Source organism: Cajanus cajan, chromosome 3, assembly GCF_000230855.2.
Source record: "Cajanus cajan strain Asha chromosome 3, NIPB_CcT2T_4, whole genome shotgun sequence".
Taxonomy (NCBI): Eukaryota; Viridiplantae; Streptophyta; class Magnoliopsida; order Fabales; family Fabaceae; genus Cajanus; species Cajanus cajan.
This window is the reverse complement of record NC_138519.1, coordinates 23,560,864-23,579,616: the sequence shown is the minus strand read 5'-3', so window position 1 is coordinate 23,579,616 and position 18,753 is coordinate 23,560,864. Positions and strand designations below refer to the sequence as shown.

General features: G+C 36.8%; 2 protein-coding genes across 5 annotated transcripts in view; both read right to left on the bottom strand.

Moving 5' to 3' along the window:
• The window catches only part of EDD1 (glycine-tRNA ligase), a 53,818-nt gene that overhangs the window by 27,426 nt on the left and 7,639 nt on the right, over positions 1–18,753 (bottom strand). For all 4 annotated transcript variants that reach the window (XM_083070687.1, XM_083070688.1, XM_083070689.1 and 1 more), the window contains 6 exons: positions 10,888–10,971; positions 10,250–10,336; positions 8,227–8,328; positions 8,080–8,143; positions 7,259–7,314; positions 4,747–4,818 (listed from right to left, as the gene is read on the bottom strand). In XM_083070687.1, coding sequence (XP_082926813.1) covers positions 4,747–4,818; positions 7,259–7,314; positions 8,080–8,143; positions 8,227–8,328; positions 10,250–10,336; positions 10,888–10,971 — 465 coding nt within the window. The remainder of the gene's footprint in view (positions 1–4,746; positions 4,819–7,258; positions 7,315–8,079; positions 8,144–8,226; positions 8,329–10,249; positions 10,337–10,887; positions 10,972–18,753) is intronic.
• On the bottom strand, positions 12,422–18,752 carry LOC145955682 (uncharacterized). The gene is made up of 2 exons (XM_083070691.1): positions 16,022–18,752; positions 12,422–15,785 (listed from the first exon to the last, which is right to left on the bottom strand). Exons 1-2 carry the CDS (start codon positions 16,632–16,634, stop codon positions 15,748–15,750), a joined length of 651 nt encoding a protein of 216 aa, XP_082926817.1. The 5' UTR covers positions 16,635–18,752; the 3' UTR covers positions 12,422–15,747.

The window sequence follows — 18,753 nt, the reverse complement described above, 5'->3', positions numbered from 1 at the left end:
GGTTATCACAAACTAGTTCCATATGTCTAACCTTGCAAAACTGCAACTCTTGAATTAAGAAATTTTAGCCACAGGAGCTCACATGTGGTGTGAGCCATAGCACGGTATTCTGCTTCTGTACTTGATCGTGCAACAACACTTTGCTTTTTACTCTTCCATGAGACAAGATTACCACCCATGAAGACACAATAGCCTGATGTTGACCGTCTATCACTTGCATCGCCTGCCCAATCTGCATCTGAATATCCAACAATGTCTATATGTCCTCTATTATTGTAAACAAGTCCCTTTCCTAGTGATCTCTTGATGTATCTAAGGATCCGAACAACTGCATGCCAATGACTCTCACAGGGAGAGTTAAGAAACTGACTTACAACACTAACAGGAAAGGATATATCAAGCCTGGTCATGGTGAGATAATTCAATTTTCCTACTAATCTCCGATATCTTCCTGGGTCAGGATAAGGCTCCCCTTGATTAGGCATAAGCTTCACATTGGGATCCATGGGAGTGTCAACTGGCTTACAATCTGTAAGTCCGATTTCCTCTAGAATATCAAGGACATATTTTCTCTGAGAAATCGCAATACCGGACTTTGACTGAGCGACCTCAATCCCTAGGAAATAACGCAGGGGGCCTAAATATTTAGTTTGAAAGTGTTTAAATAAGTGCTGCTTCAGAGCCTTGATGCCTCCTGATCATCACCTGAAATCACAATATCATCTACATAAACAAGATAGACAAATCCATGTGTCAGTGAGCGTTTAAAGAAGATAGAGTGGTCTGCCTCGCAGCGGATCATTCCAAATTCCTGTATAACTTTGCTAGACTAACCAAACCAAGCGCGAGGTGATTATTTGAGGCCATACAAGGACTTTTGTAATTTACACAGAAGACCAGATCCCCCTTTAGCAACAAACCCAGGAGGTTGCTCCCTATAAATTTCTTCCTCTAGATCACCATGTAAGAAGGCATTCTTGATGTCTAATTGAAACAAAGGCCAATGCCTCATAGCAGCCATGGCTAAGAAGAGACGAATCGAGGCCATTTTCGCAACTGGAGAGAAAGTGTCACTGTAGTCCAAACCATATACTTTCGTGTATCCCTTAGCCACAAGACGGGCTTTCAATCTATCCACCTGTCCATCAGGGCCCACTTTAACATTAAAGACCCACCGACAACCATCAACATATTTTTCAAGCGGAGGTGGGACAAGTACCAAAGTGTGGTTTGAGTCTAAAGCTGTCATCTCATCAATCATTGCTTGTCGCCATCCTGGATGGTTTAATGCTTCCTGCCCTGTCTTGGGAATGGTAATAGAAGAAATAGCAGAGACAAAAGCATAATAGGTAGGAGACAAACAATGATATGAAAGGAAGTTATAAATAGGATAAGGATTACCAATAGAACGACTACCTTTACAAAGAGCAATGGGCAAGTCAACTGAAGTAGGTAGGGCCAGAGTAGGTGAGGAGACTAGAGCAGGGGCAGAATCACATGGCTAAATTGTAGAAGTATCGAGAGGAACAGCAGTATGTGACGGACGCTCATTGGTTATCCCAAATCAGTGTAGAGGACGATCAAACCCTGGTGGTGTGGGAGGAATCTCTGGTGCCTCTAAAGTAGTAGGTGTAGAAGGCACACCGGGGTCAAAATGAGGAATAGGCAATACTAGAGAAAGGAGATCTGAGTCAACCAAAGAGACATTTGTAGTAACGAAATATGGTGTATTTTCAAAGAAAGTGACATTTGCACTAGTGTAAAACCGATGCGTAGCAGGAGAGTAATAGCGGTACCCCTTTTGAACATGGGAGTATCCTAAGAACACACATTTGATAGCCCGAGCAGACAACTTAGCATGTCCTAACAAAAGATCATGGACAAAACAAGTACAACCAAAGACACGAGGATAATAGGGAATGAGGTACTTGATCATTCAAGACAAAGGATGGCATTCGATTTATTAAATACCCTGCAGTAAGTACAACATCTCCCCATAACTTTGGGGGTGCATTGGCATTCAATAAAAGAGTACGAGCAGTGTCCATAATATGCCTATGTTTTCGCTCAGCTACACCATTTTGTTGAGGTGTATGAGGGCAACTAGATTGATGTAGAATGTCATGGGAAGTCATAAATGATTTGAAGCAATCTGAAAAATATTCTTTAGCATTGTCACTTCGTAAAATCCGAATTACTTTGCCAAATCAAGTTTTGATCTCCGAATAGAAACTTTGAAAAATATTGAATAACTCATAACGATTTTTCATTAAAAATATCCAAGTACATCTAGAAAAATCATCAATAAAGGTGACGTAATACCTATGCCCTAAAAGAGAAGGAACCCGACTAGGGCCCCAAACATCAGAATGAATGACATCAAAAGGAGACACAGCTCGACTATTAATACTATTAGGAAAAGAAGTTCTAACATGCTTCCCTAATTGACATGACTCACTCTAAGAATTCCAAGCGTGAGAGATGAGGTACCATTTTCTTTAATTTATTCAAGCTTGGATGACCCAGGCGACGATGAATTAAACTAAGAGACTCAACAGATGCACATATGGTAAAGGTAAAAGGCTGAAGGTAGTAGAGACCATGTGATTCACATCCAACTCCAATCGTCTGTCCCGTACTCCGGTCCTGTATCAAGAAAGAATCAGCAGTGAAGGTTATGGCACAATTTAGTGACCAAGTCAACTTACTTATAGAAATCAAATTAAAGGGACATCCAGGAACTAGTAAAACAAATTTTAATGGTAGTGAAGGGATAGGTCATATTTGGCCAATACTAGGGGCTTGGACTTTTGACCCATCTGCAAGAGTGATATGATGTGGAGTTTTAGGTGATGATAAGCTAGGAAAAAGGGAGACATTACCAGTTAGGTGATCAGAAGCACCAGAGTCCAAAACCCAAGGTCCAATAGACGTAGAATGAGAGAGACAGACGGTTGAATTACTAGTGTGAGCAAGAGTGACAGAGAAAGAGGCTTGTTGCGCTGCCTTCAGTTGAAGATACTCTTTGTAATCATCGGTAGAGAATGAGATTGGATGATTGCCCTCAGATTCAATCTTGGGCTCTAGAGCCGAAGTTGGAGATTGAGCCACATTAGTTGTCTTGCTCGGAAAGCCATGCAAGGAATAACACCTGTCTCGTGTATGTCCATCTCTCTGACAGTAGGTACAATGGAGGTTTCCTCTACCCCCTTTACCACGACCACGACCTCGACCACGCCCTTAACTTCCACGATCAGTTGTACTAGAGATAAAAGTAGAGGACTTAGATTCTATGTGAGGATCTACTCTGATGAAGGGACCGAATCAATCGATCTATGAGTTCTTCTACTGTAGGAATGGAAGGATTTGTCAAGATTTGATCTCGAACAGACCCGTAATCTTTGTCAAGTCCTTGAAGGATAAACACCATAAACATATTATCAAGTTTGTTTAATATTTGTTGAGGATCATCACTAACCAACATTAGCTTGAGTTCATCAATAGTGGATTGAGCACGATTCAAATACGTCAACAAATCATTATCAACCATACAAAGGGTTGCTAGACCATGAACAGACTCATAATCTTTGGATATCATTGGCATAGACATTTCGAGCCCTCTTCCAAATATCATAGCATGTCTTGTACGGACGAAAGTGCACCATTAATTTAGGCTCAATGGACTGCCACAATAAAGATACAAGTTGATAATCTGTCCGTTTCCATTCATCTCTCACCTCTTTATCAACTTCGGATGCCCTTTTAGTAAGATGATCATAGAGACCCTGACCTAAAAACCACATTTCAATCGCATTGGACCAATCCAAATAATTTTTACCATTAAGCTTTTCAAATGTAATAGTAGGTGATCCAGAAAAGGCAAAGGAGACCAACCCCCTTTTGGAAGATTCAATTTTTGGATTCTCCTTGGGAATCTCTGCCATGAAGAGAAAAAGGAGAAAAACAGCAAAAGAAAAACTCAATCAAAAAACCACAGAAACAGCAAACAATCAACCACGGAACTCCAAGGTAACAACCAAACGACCACGAAACTCCGGGAAAGCAACCAAACAACCACGGAACTTCGAGACAACAACCAAACGACCACGGAACTCCGAAGCCGCAACCAAACGACCACCAACAGACCACCTAGAGTGTGACCCACAACCTGAAAAGGGTCAAAACGAGATGAGGGAGGGTCGGCGAGTCCAACAGAGTGAACCGCGTTGCAAACGGAGGCCTGGAGGGTGGCACGTGAACCCCACGTGCCAGGGAGCTTCCTCAACAAGAACCGCGCGTGAGAGCGCGTGAGACAGCGACTGACGGTGGCTCGCAACAGAGAGGCCGATCGGCAACCTCTGAATGTGCAGGCGGTGTCAACTCCGGCAACCACGGACAAAACTCTAAAAACCTAGATGTTGGCGGCTGGATTAGGGTTCCTGGACCAGAGTGCTCTAGTACCAACTTGAATATGAATAATTTCTTATTACTTTGAATTGATGGGTACAATCAAATAAATAGACAAGTATCAGAAACAATCCCTAAAGTTTAGGGATTAAGATAAACTAATATATCTAAACTATATCTTAGAATATCTTAACAATAATAATAAATGTTATTCAAATATCTTCACCCAATAACTTGGGAGAGTTAGTTAACAACAATAGCTATCTATGTTTCAATGTTTATAATCTCTGCTGATAAAGTCATGTTCCCTACAGAAACCCACTTAAAATTCCAGCATACCTGAGAATTCCAACGCATTGTCTTTGGAAATGAAATTTTAGCAATAGTAGCAGGTAAATCTTCAGACAAAACCTAACAAGAGCAGAACAAATCAATACTCAGTAGCAATAACATCTTTCTTAGAGTGTAAGAAGCATAGAGAAATAAATCCTAAGCCTATGTTTGGTGGAAGTGATTTAATAGGGAGGGGGATGGATTAGATTGCATTTGAAAAAAAACATTTGTGTTTGGTAGAGGGTATTTAAGTAGAATTGTGAGTCCCACATCATTTTTTATCCTCTCTATTGAGGGGATTCTTGTGGATTTTGGAAAATGTGTAAAATTACATAAAACAAAAAATATTAATTCTAACTATATTATAAAGTGAGGGTAAAATAGTAATTGTAAATACCAAATTCACTCTATTTGTTACTTAATTCCACTCTATCAAACAACTACAAATTCCATTCTATTTCATTCAATTTCTTACCTAATTCCTATAAATCAATTCTCACTTATTCTCTTCTACTCCTTCCTCTCCCCCAAACAAAGCCTAAATGACAGAGTGTAGAATTCACATTCCAAAACTCTTGTATCATATAATGAAACCATAGGCAGAACTTGTCCCTATGTCTATAACTCTATCAAGTGAATTAGCATGTGCGAGAAACATTTGTAATGATTAACCATACTACAAATGATATAATATGAAGGGGGGAAAAAGCATGGTTATCAAATCAAGATTCGAATCGTGAATTGGAAGAACTAATTTCTGAATCGTGAATCGCATCGTAATATGAATTGTAAGATACACTATCAATAAAAATTTAGTATTTTAATAAATAAAAAATAAGACACAACAAAAGAAGTAACAAATAACACGTAAAATTGTAAAAGATTAAAGGTTAGAAGTGAAAGAAAACAAAAGAAGAAGAAAAAGCAAGATATAGGAAAAAGGATAGAAGAGAATATTAATTTTTTAAAGTAAAACTCATGGTCTGCTTAAAATTTAATATTTGAATTAAATATTTCCTTTACATACCAGGTCCACCGAAAAAGCTAAAATTGCACACTGCTTATTGGGTCTGATTCAAGTTACATTTAAGTGAGAAGACAAGAGACCATGCATATACACCATGTTCTATTCTTCAAATATAAAGGAAAAATTGGGCAGTTAAAAAATTGAGGGCGGTTGAAATCAAAGAGATGCAAATGCAAAACTGATTTTCGATGATTTCCCCTATTTTGTAAAAAGAAATTAAAAATAAAAGAGGGAAAAATGCTATTTTACAAAAAAGTGTCACAAACCTGACCAATTATTTTACTATGACTTGCACATTTTGAACCGTGCAAGACAGTTTCAGAATTGCGAATCAACCGATTCAAGCGATACATACTCCGCTTCATGCTTCAAAATGATATAGCATGCGATTCATATCATGAGGGATGTTTTCTGTTGCGTATCGAGATATGAATCGCACAATGCATCTAATACTAACTACTATAGAAAAAAGTACACAAAATTAGGTATTTTTTGCTAAAAATTAGATATCATAAAATGTATTTTGATAAAGGGGACTCTATCAAAATCAAGCTTCCAAGTTTAATATAAGTAACTAACTAGACATAAGCACCACTTGTTCATCAAAGCAGCTGAGCTGTCATTCTCTAAAAAAATTCCTGATTAGTAAAGTGGATTTGGGTGGAATTAAGGAGATTATTACATGGGTCCCACACCGAACTTCTTACCCTTTAAATTGTGAGGATTTGAGGGGAAATAACACACCTCAAATTTTTATGACAAATAACCCCATTGAGACAAAGCACTACTTTGCTGCCTGTGACTCTCTTTCTCAACCTATTTGCTCATGTGACTATTGTGCTTCCTCTCATCCCAACGAGCTCTCCATCTCTCTTCACACCTCAACCCATCTCATAACTGTTTGTGTATTGGAGGTGACCAAAATCAACTATGGTGGATTTATAATCCATTATATGGCATGTTATCTATGTACTGAAGATTACCATAATCAACTATGGTAGGACAATAATCCATTATGGTGGCATGTTATATGATATTTTTGTGCCTTGGAGGCCACCATAATCATCAATGATAGGATCCTAATCCATTATCTGACGTGTTATTTGTGTACGTGAGATGACCATGATTAACTATGGTTGGCAAATAATCCATTGGGTCATGTTAGAAGTATAGCAAAGCCACATAATCCATTATGGAATTGGCATAGTCAATTATGTGGATATTGTACAAATGCGCCCTGAATACAGAGTAGCATAATAGATTAGACTCATTTCATTAGAGGAAGATCTGAGTTGATTCTAGAGCTTTTATAAGTCATATTAAAATATGTATTAGTAATTTAGTATATTGACATATTTATTTGGTCTAGAATTAAAAGGTTTAAACATATACCTTAAAGAAACAGACACTCATATTTGCAATATTATACTCGCTTTTAACAAAACATATAAACAAGCATAAAAAAGGATGTGAAACTAAAGAATAGAGAACCTCCAGAGCATGTCTTGATGACTCCTTTATACGGGCATAAACATACTCTGTTTTCCCTGCAACATCAGGAAACTGCATTTAAGTGCCTACTAAAGGATTGAGCTTATGGTACTGAGGCATAGTTGCAGGAAAACTGAAGAGTTGCACAAATTAAATTGCAGTGCTTGAAAATCAAGTTGAACATTCAAATGGTGTAAGTTTAAATTTCCTTTCTACAAAGCAGCATCTGAAAATGTGTCAAGTCAATTTTTCTGTATAAAGATTTAATGAAAAGGACAATAAGCCAATGTGGGTTTGGGCCTTACTCAACCTTACAAAATCAGCTTGTAAGGTGAGAATTGTCCCCCACTTATATACTCTATCTTGACCTTATCTATAGTCAATATGGAACTTAGATTTTTCTCAATACACATCACACCCAACACTATTGAGTTTGGTGCATAGATAAATGATGAGTAACCCTTTCTTTTAGTGGAACTAGGATAGACTCAGATAGAAATCATATTAAAGTTCAGTGAAAAAGAGAGAGAAGATATTTGTGTTTGTTAAAAATGAATTCAACCCACCGATGTCATATTTACACTAGGTATTTAACTATTTATTGATCAAGTGCAAAGCTTCTAATAGAAGCTACAAACAGACTCTAACTAATACAGATTAGTTAGATATGACAGCGACAGCTGTCAGTTACAAACTAAGCTACTACTGTACAGGAAAATAAATACTATACTACTTTTGTATATTAGAAGAAAGTAATAGAGTAAAACTATACTCCTATACCACTACCCCAGTCAACAAGTGTTTTGCATCTGGATACTCACCATCAACCTTTCTGTATACCAGGTCAAGTGGAACAGAGTATCTACGAGAAAAACCTTCAATCGCCTGACACAAAAAAAGTAAAATAAAAATTAGGAGGCATTTCTTGAATCTCAACTAAGGATAAAAAGTCTAGAGCATAGCAAAACCTTCGTTGGATTTCCTTCATGATCAAATGCTTTTGAAACAGGAGGACCTCGAACTTCAACCTCCTTTTCTGCTTGTTTTGTGCAAAGATTTTCAACAGCAATCTGTGGAATTCACAACAGGAAAAATATATGATTACTGTCAATTCAAATATGAATAATTCTGAATATTGAATATTTTATGATGTATGTATTGGAATAACAACTCATAAATTTTAACTGTTGAATTTATGATTCTATCCATTAATCCTGCATATAAACAAATGCAAATTCTTCACTTTTTTTTTTACAGAAAACCATAAGACTTAAAGAGGGTAGGAACAACAAGGATGAGGAATTAAGGATAATGCATTCTCCAAAAGACAAGAAACAGAAGAAAAAAAAAAATAGAATATCAAAAATGCAAGAAAGCTGTATAATCTCTGCATATGAGAGATAACCATTCACCTAAAATCGATTTGAGCAGAACACAATAAAGCCATAAACACAATGCTAAGCCCGTTGCAAATTTCGGGGAAAAGAGACACCCTATAGACATTATTCATAAAAATAATGTGAACACTTATAGTCAAATGTATTTCTCTTGGAGATAAAAAAATTAGATTATAGAAAAGAAAGAAAAGTGCAAGAATATATGATTTAGATTTCAGAATCAACAATATTCATTAACAATAACAAGTTAACACCTAGAATAAAAAAGAAAATGACAAATAACCTAGGTAGATTTTTCATTTTTTAAAAAAGTCAAAACAATGTTGTTTTATGTATTTTTCACTGATCCGCTGTGAAGTGGGTTTTGGCCAGTTTTTACTGATTTTTGACCCGTTTTCCAGCTCTATAACCAGTACTTTTCAAGGCTAGTTCTATGGTTTATTTGGATGGATACTAGACCAGTTCAAGAGTTTTGCAGTCCAGTCCAATCTTCAACACTAATGAATAGTCCTTGGAGGATGAGAACATAGAGCGGCATAAGAGTTCCACAGATTGTGGGTTGACCAGAAACGCAGCTCAGAACTCTGCGTAAGACGGTTTATGTCAAAGAGAAAAGAGACCAATGAGAGTAGTACCTTATTTAGCTTTTGAAAGGAAGGTGCGGGAAAATAGGGGTGTTCTGATTAAACAACGGGGGGATCCCAATATTGTCCCCCTAAAACAGCATCAAACAACATCATTTGTGGGGCCAAAAGGGGGGTTTCATACATGGAAAGATGGAAAGAATAATGGTTAAGATGGCCACAATTCCATGTGGAAGCATCCATGATTCAAACAGCAACAACTGCAACACTGAACTCTGCTACAGGCCAAATAGAAGCAAAAAGGGGTTGCATTGTAACACGATGCCACTATAGCAGCACAATTACATGCTATTGATTACTAAAAAGAAATATGGAAACTAATCCTGAGAGATTATCTAAAATGCTCTACAATATAATATTGACATTAAGTAATGGGTTTTGTATATTGCATCAGTTTGAAGCCTATGTTTCTGTAATGTCATATGCATTAATTCTATTATGTACTGTAGTCCAAACAAATGAAGACCTCCAGCTTTGAATTCCAGAATAGATTTATTAAAAAGAAACCTTTAACAGTTGGGGGATAAGTTAGCACATAAAAGTTGGAATAGGTATTTACACAAGGAAAAAAAACCACACTAATGACAAGTCTAATGTCATTTATCCTATTAGAGCCAATATAACTTAATGTAGACTGTAGAGTGTATTGCAAGAGACAAAATCTCTCGTTTTAATAATTTTTCAAGTGTAAATTGTTTTTACTCGTCAAAACACAATGCCAGACTTGTAGGTAAGTAATAAATGGTAACCCATCACTTTTATTTATTTTGTTCTTTTATTCTCTTTACTTGCTTTTTCCTGTGATAAGTAAGGAAATCCAACATGAAACTATTAAGAAGAATCCACAAGAATGAAGAAAATAACAGCTTCATCTCAAAAACAATTATTACAAAAATGCAATACACCAAGAAACAATAATTGTATATCAAAGATAAAGTTTATTCCCGCACCACTAATCTACGTGGGGTGCCAAAAGCTTGCACTTCACCATGCTTTAACCTTTGCCGTTCAAGTAGTTGCAGCACTAAATCTTTCAGCTACAATAACCAGCATAGTAGAATCAATATTGAACAATGATGGAGAATACTAATAACAATTCATTAAAAAATCATAATAGAAAAATCACTCCTTATATATTAAACACAGGCATCTATCTTGTAAAAGAGTACTTTTAAGGACTTTTCTCCAACGATAGAGTCTGTAAGGATTTTTTTAACTTTTAACTAATTCAATTTCTATTTATCATAATTATTTATAAATTAAATATTAATATTTTAAAACAAATTATCAATAACTAAAAATAATTTTTTTGTTACAATACAAATTATTTATCATAATCTAAAATATAATTAATATATTTTAAAATATTTATGTATACTAATTTTAAATATAATATATATATATATTCAAACATAGCATTTATTTATACATAATTTATTATAAATTTTAATTATATCATATATAATAAACATGTTTGTGCATTGTATAGGCTAAATTACTAGTAATAATAAATTTAATTAAGTCACACAAATGATAAATTGGAGGTGAAAATTTTCATGTTTATTAATAAGATGAAATTAAGTCATACTTGCTTGCTTGCATCAACAACATCTTGAGGTGGCATCTCTTCGGTCCCAATTTCAAGAACAAATGCCCTTGAATGATCATGCACCTATAACCAAAGAAAAGCTAAAATTTAACACTAATTTATATATAAATTCATCAATAATAATCAACAAAGAAACTCATACTCAAGCTAAACATTAACATGATTTAGTTTCTCCATAAATCATATCATTCTTACAGCCAATATTTACATAAGGGAGGCACAGCTCATAAATCCTGTCCACAAGTTCGTATTGAATTAATAATTAAATAAACTACATCCAGCAATAGAAAGTGTAAAATCAAATACAAGATGGGAATGTTCTTTAAGCAGGAAACCTGTAAATGGTAACAATATTGCTATTGGATATTTCAGAAATTGAATATTTCTACATTTCTGATAAGACCCAAACTCACAACATGAATCTTGTGAGTACAGGCCATTTCTATTTATCTTTTAAAATTTATTATTCTGGACATAGCTTAATGTAAGAACAATTTTGCTTTATGTTGCTTCAATACTCTAGATGATATCTCTTAGAGTTTGGATTTAGGCCTATCTCAACCTTAAAAGCAAATTCATGTAATGAGTTTCCCCCACTTATTTACATTGTTTTAGTCATATCATTAGTGAATGTAAGATCTCCAACACACCTTTCAACCTGAGAATTACACATCTCGAACGTAAACTTTACAAAATTGGACATCTATGGGTGGTCAAATAACATCTCAATAACAAGTGGCCCAATAGGTCCAACAACAAATGCTATGATAGGCAGTACCATCTTAGAATTTCAGTTTTGGTCCAACTCAACCCTAAAAACTACCTTATGCAATGAGGATTTCTCTCTCCACTTATATACGCTATTTTAGTCATGTCATTAGTCAATATATCCAACAATATCATCACAACTTTCTTTATTCCTCATTCTAATTATAATTTAATTGAAACAACCACATTCACTATTGCTCTTTGCCTCTTTCAACAAACCATCGAAGAGGTAAGTAAATCATCTTATAACTGAATAGTCTACACTATTGTTTGAATATATTGACAGTTTCAGATTTCTGTTTTAGAAAATATATCCAAGTAGACCTTGTGCAAGCATCAACAAAGGCAGCATAGTATGAATAACCTCCAAAAGAATTAAATGGAGCAAGACCCCATAGATGCGAGTAAATTAAGCAGTTTATTGTAAACAGTTGTCAATAGATTAGAGGGAAGCCTATGCGCTTTGCCAAGACAAGAGGAACAAAATTCAAAAGAATTTTTATTAATTGGTGGAAAATTACAATGTCCGAAAATAATATGTTGAACATCTATGCTAGGATGTCCAAGTCTAAAATGTCATGTGGCTACAGCTGACATAGAAGCAATATTAACAATGAGATTAGAACCAACAGTAAGATTGTCTACAGGCTTTATTGAATTGTGTCCCTTGTAGCAAAGAAGGAAACTGGTACAAGCCATCTGATCCCACAGTTCCTCTTTGAAGTACTTCCTTAGTGGCCTAAAATTTAATCACAGAAAAAGTTGAATGAAACTCAAAGAAAACATAGTTATCTTTGGAAAACAGACTCAAACTTATAGGATTTTTGGTTATTTAAGAGTCGTACAAAAGATTTTAAAGAATATGAGGAACATTAGAAAGGGAGGAAAAGAATTTGGTAACACTAGTAGATTGAATGGTAAGACCCTGGCCATTTCCTTAAGTATTTAATCAGGTTCTTCAAAAGGGACTTGTTGAATGTTATGAGAAACATTGGTAATGTGGTGTGAAGCAACTGAATCAGGATATTGACTCCCAATGCTAAAAGGATTTGCTATAGTCACCATAGCTTGAAGTGATTGAGAAGAATTAGCTGTTGGAGGGGGACCAGTAGTATTTGATCGCCTGATATACTGATTATGCAATATAGGAAGTCCCTGAGGCTGATAGTAATTGATATTCCATGGTTGAGAATACCAATTTGGAAACATAGGTTGCACTAGAGGTTGCATCATAAGTTGCTGATATGAAAAATCCATAGAAACCTAAGGTACATAGCTTTGTTCAAAAGGATGGTTAAAAACAGAAACTTCATGACCATACTTATGGAAGACTTGGCATTGAATACCAGAGTATCCTCCACGGCCTCCAAGACCACCGCAAGAAGTAATAGTACGATTAAAACCGGTATAATCTCCCTGATGTGGTGTAGATGTCTTAGCTAGATTCACTTGACCAAAATTAGGTTGACAAGATGAAATCGAAGATGCTTCTACAACATTTACAAAAGCAATAGTCTTCTTGTTGAATTTCCCAATACAAGATTCATGCACGAGAAGGAGAGTTTGAACCTCATAAATGGAGAAAGGTTCAATTTTATTGTTGATGAGGGCAATGGAGGATTCATGTTCTTCTGAAAGAACTTCAATAATAACATCAACATGTTCACGGACAAATATAGTATCACCAAATGCGGTAAGAGCATCAATGAGCAAGGTTGTCAATCTCGAGAGTTTACGTAATCTCGTGAAGGCTCCGTAAACTCGTATCGTAAACTCGTAAGAGATTACTTAATAAATAAATAAATAATTAAAAATAACATAATAATTGAATATTTTAACCCCCTATTAAAGAGTAAAATAGCAAATTACATCAATAATAAATGTTCTTAACACAAGTTCTTAACAAAAGTTCACACAAATGACAAAGCACAAGTTCTTAAAAATAGAAAAATAAAAAGAGACGCGCGGAGGAGGAAAGGCGGAGGAGAAAGAGACACGCGGAGGAGGAAACGCGGAGGAGGCGCGCAGAGGAGGCGAGGTGCACGAAGGAGGCGAGGCGCGCGCGGAGGAGAGGAGGAAACGCGGAGGAGGAGCCGCAGAGGAAAGGAGGCGCACGGAGGAGGAGCCGCGGAGGAGACGAGGCACGGAGGAAGAGAAGACCAGGAGAGGAAACGGAGAGGAGAGGAGACGAGGCTAAATGAGTGCCCTAACACACACTTGAATGTTAAGATGGTTTTGGAAAAGTGTTTTTCACACTTTCTTCATTACTTGATTGAGTATATAAAAACATACAATATAGGCTGAAAAGGCTAAGAGCCTAGGACTGCTAATCAGACATACAAAAAGAAGATAATATTAAATACAACAGCTTCTCTAATAAGCTATTCTAACACTCCCCCTCAAGCTGAAGCATACAGATTGTATGCACCAAGCTTGGAACATAAAAACTGAATGCGAGGCCCCCTCAATGATTTAGTCAAAACATCTGCAAGTTGTTCATTGGATGTGACAAATTTGGTAACAATTTCCTTAGATAGCAACTTCTCTCTGACAAAATGACAGTCAACTTCTATATGATTAGTTCTCTCATGAAATACTGGATTGGAGGCAATGTGGAGTGCAGCTTGATTATCACAATACAACTTCATTGGATGACCTTCACAAAACTTTAACTCTTGAAGAAGTTGCTTGATCCACATAAGTTCACAAGTAATTAAGGCCATAGCACGATATTCAGCCTCAGCACTGGATCGAGCAACAACATTTTGCTTCTTACTCTTCCAAGATATGAGATTTCCACCTAGAAACACACAGTAGCCAGTAGTGGAGCGTCGGTTTATAGGACAACCAGCCCAATCAGCATCACAATAGCCAGAAATTTGGCTGTCTCCTTTGTCCTCATACAATAATCCTTGTCCTGGTGCCTTTTTGATATATCTAAGGATACGTAAAACAGCATTCCAATGATCAATATGAGGGGCCTGCATGAATTGACTAACAATCCCTACTGCAAAAGAAAGATCAGGTCTTGTGATTGTGAGATAAATAAGCTTCCCAACCAATCTTCAATATCTCTCTGGGTCTGTGAACGGTTCACCTTGATCAGCCATCAACTTTTGGTTAGGATCCATAGGACTATCAATGGGCTTGCAATCCAACATGCCAGTTTCCTTCAAGATATCAATAGCATATTTTCTTTGTGAAATCACAATGCCTTCCTTTGTTTGGGCAACCTCAATACCCAAAAAATATCTCAGATGCCCAAGGTCTTTGGTCTGGAAATGACTAAACAAATGTTTCTTCAATTGAGAGATTGTAGTTGCATCATTCCCTGTAATCACTATGTCATCAACATAAACAATCAAATAAACACATCTTCCAGGTGAAGTGTGACAATAGAACACTGAATGATCTGCTTCACTCCTTTTCAGCCCAAAATTATGCACCACATGACTAACAACATTGTGTACAGGAACATTTGCATTGAGCATCAGGGTGCGTGCAGTCTCTACAAGGTGTCTATTTTTCCTTTCTGCTATTCCATTTTGTTGGGGTGTGTGTGGACATGTAGACTGATGTAAAACACCTTGTGAGGATAAAAAGGAAGATAATTCAAGGGAGAAATATTCTTTGGCATTATCACTTCTAAAAATTTTGATTGTTTTTCCAAATTGGTTCTGAATTTCATTAAAAAAAGAAACAAATATAGACAAAAGTTCATAACGATCTTTCATTAAGTACACCCAAGTACAACGAGAAAATTCATCAATAAAGGTTACAAAATATCTGAAACCAAAAGATGTTACACGGCTTGGACCCCATATGTCAGAGTGAATGGTGGTAAAAACTGAGTTACACCTTTTTTCAATTTGTTTGGGAAAGGATGATCTAACATGTTTGCCTAGTTGACATGACTCACAACCTAACTCTTCCAATGTTTTGAGACTAGGAACTAAGAGTTTCAACTTGGCCAAACTTGGATGACCCAAACGATCATGCAAAAGCTTGGGTGGCAAAACAGCAACACAAGATACTGATGGTTGCATTCCAAAATAGTAAAGACCACCAAATTCATGTCCTATGCCAATCATCTTGCCCGTACCACGTTCCTGAATGACACAAGATTCAGCATTAAAGGTTACTGAACAGTTTAGGGATTTAGTTAATTGACTTAAAGAGATTAAATTGAAAGGACAATTAGGGACAAATAAAACAGATTTTAAATTTAACATGGGAGAAAGTGAAACTTGACCAATTCCTTTGGGAGCAATTTTGGATCCATCTGCTAAGGTAATAAGATGGGGTGATTTAAGAGAGGACATGGACAAGAATAGAGAATCATTACCAGCTATGTGATCAGAGGCACCTGAATCAATGATCCATGGACTTTGACTTGCAGTTAATTGAGAAATACAGGCTGTAGAAATAGTAGGAGTAGAGGAAGATTGAGCTTGACTCATAGCTTTCCATTGAAGATATTCTTGGTAATCATTTTCAGGAATCTTCCTATCAACCTTTTTTGATTGTTCAGACTTGGACATATTTGCTATCTTTTCTGGAAAACCATGAAGAGAGTAACAATTCTCTTGAGTATGACCCATCCTTTTGCAGTAGGAACATTGAGGACGACCACTTCTACCCCCTCTTCCTCGGTTTCCACGACCACCTCTTCCCTTGGACGAGACCATAGCAAAAGCTTCAACAATGGCGGTAGAATTTTCACTCTTGGCTTCGGTTGGAACTCGAAGTAGTCTAGTAACTAAGTTGTCCATTGAGGGAATTTCATGACCGGTCAGGAGTTGATCACGAACATGATTAAAGTCTGAATGCAATGTTCGTAAAATCATCACCATATATAGCCTATCAAGTTTTTTCTTCATTCTTTCCAATGACTCAACATCAAGAAATAATTTTAGTTCTTCCACGGTAGCTTGAGCTTCAGCCACATGAGTAACCATATCATGACTAGTTTGTCTCAAGGAGGCTAGTTTTTGTGCAGCATCATATAGCCTTTGAATGTCATTAGCATAGATACTTTGAGCCTTCTTCCAAAAAGAGCAACAAGTTTTAAAGGCTCTAAGTGTTCCCAGTATATTGGGTTCCACAGATTGCCACAAAACAGCACATAACTGAAAATTAACTTTCTTCCACTGAGCTTTAAAATCATCAGTCCCCTCAATGTCTTCCTTTTCTAGGTGGTCATGGTGTCCTTGACCAAGGAACCAAAGTTCCACAGATGCAACCCATGAGAGATAGTTCTTCCCATTTAACTTTTATGCAGTAATGGTAGGTGTACCAGCAATAGCAAGAGCAGGACCTGAAGAAGCCATGGGAGAAGAAGAAAATCGGAAATAAAGACGAAGAGAAGAAGATGAACAGTGACCGAGACCCAAACGACCAACTGGAACACTAAACTGAGGTCTGAAATAGACCCAGAAAGCTCAGGCGAGCACAACGGTGGTGGCGTGGCGGACTTCCGGCGACCAGAAGGCGGCGCGTGAGACACACGCGCTTGACGGACAGACACTTGGGGCGGAGCGTGGGAGCGCGTGGAGGCTTGGATGTGCTCGAAACCAGCAGGGTTGGGTCGCGCTCAACGAGGCGCACCAAACCCTACGTTCGTCGAAGAATTTGGTCGCCGGCCGACGGCGGCGGACGGTGGCCGGAGGCGACGGACGACGGTGAGCAACAGAGCGGGATCAGACCCGCTCTGATACCAACTTGAATGTTAAGAAGGTTTTGGAAAAGTGTTTTTCACACTTTCTTCATTACTTGATTGAGTATATAAAAACATACAATATAGGCTGAAAAGGCTAAGAGCCTAGGACTGCTAATCAGACATACAAAAAGAAGATAATATTAAATACAACAGCTTCCCTAATAAGTTATTCTAACACACACAAAACACAAAACGTGCGTTTTGTGTAAGTGGGAAAAAAAAAAAAGTGATCTCTTAATATCGGAAGTGATCTCGCGAGATTACCGAGATTACTCCGAGATTACTCAAAAACGAGTTTACATCCGAGTTATCACTAGAGATTGACATCCATGTCAATGAGCACCTGAATATGGAAACATAGTCAAAGATAGTGTGATTTTTTAGCAATGTATTGCAAAGTTATGTTTGCAATTGTCTCACTTTTGCACAAGTGTGAGAATGAAAGAACACATGAATTTTGTCCCAAAGTTGCGACGATAATCTGCATCTGATAACACACGTAAGCATTTTTCGCAAAATTGACCATTACAGGCACGATAATAGAAGTCGATCTTCTTGTTCCCAAGCAAGGTATGTTCAAAGACACGATCTTCATCTTGATCTTCAAGAGTGAGATATTTTGGAAGAATTTGTGGATTGGATTGACAAGATAATGATGCAATCGGTGTCCCTTGATTACATGTTCAACTTGCTGACACCATAGGAGATAATTTTTTGAATCATGTTTCTAATAAACAAAGTGGGAGAATATAATCGCTAACATTTGCAATCTTGGTGGACGGGATGGAGGGGGAAAAAATGAGGCCATGGTTCAAAGATCAAATCTTGCTCTTGATACCATATTAGAAAAGTTTTAGAGAAAATGGAAATATCATTGATTGAAAATTTGTGTTATTGAATTACAAGATGTGATCAACTATATATAGTTGCTGACGAGTTTGAGAGAAGCTACCAAACTACTAGCTTAAGTAACAAGCTAACTAGCGTACTAAAAGTGACAGTAATTGGTGTCACTTTCAGTTACAATTAAAAAACAGAAAAAACAACAATGCTCAGTGTAAAAGGAAGAGTACAATTCTATACTCTAATAATGAAAAACAGTAACAGTTTTCCAAAGCAAAAAAATCATCAAAACCTAGTCTTGATGTATTCAGAGAGTGATACACAATTTAGAAAGAAAAGGAACTATGTTATTGATAATACTTGAAAATTGAATTTTACAGCTGCTCGTGATAGCTGTGCAACTAACTCAGTAACTAACTTTATAACAACCTAACCACCCAAGAGACTCATAAGACAGTTCTGTGTACCATATTCACAACTAGCAATATCAAAATTTCCCAGAGGATAAGGTGACT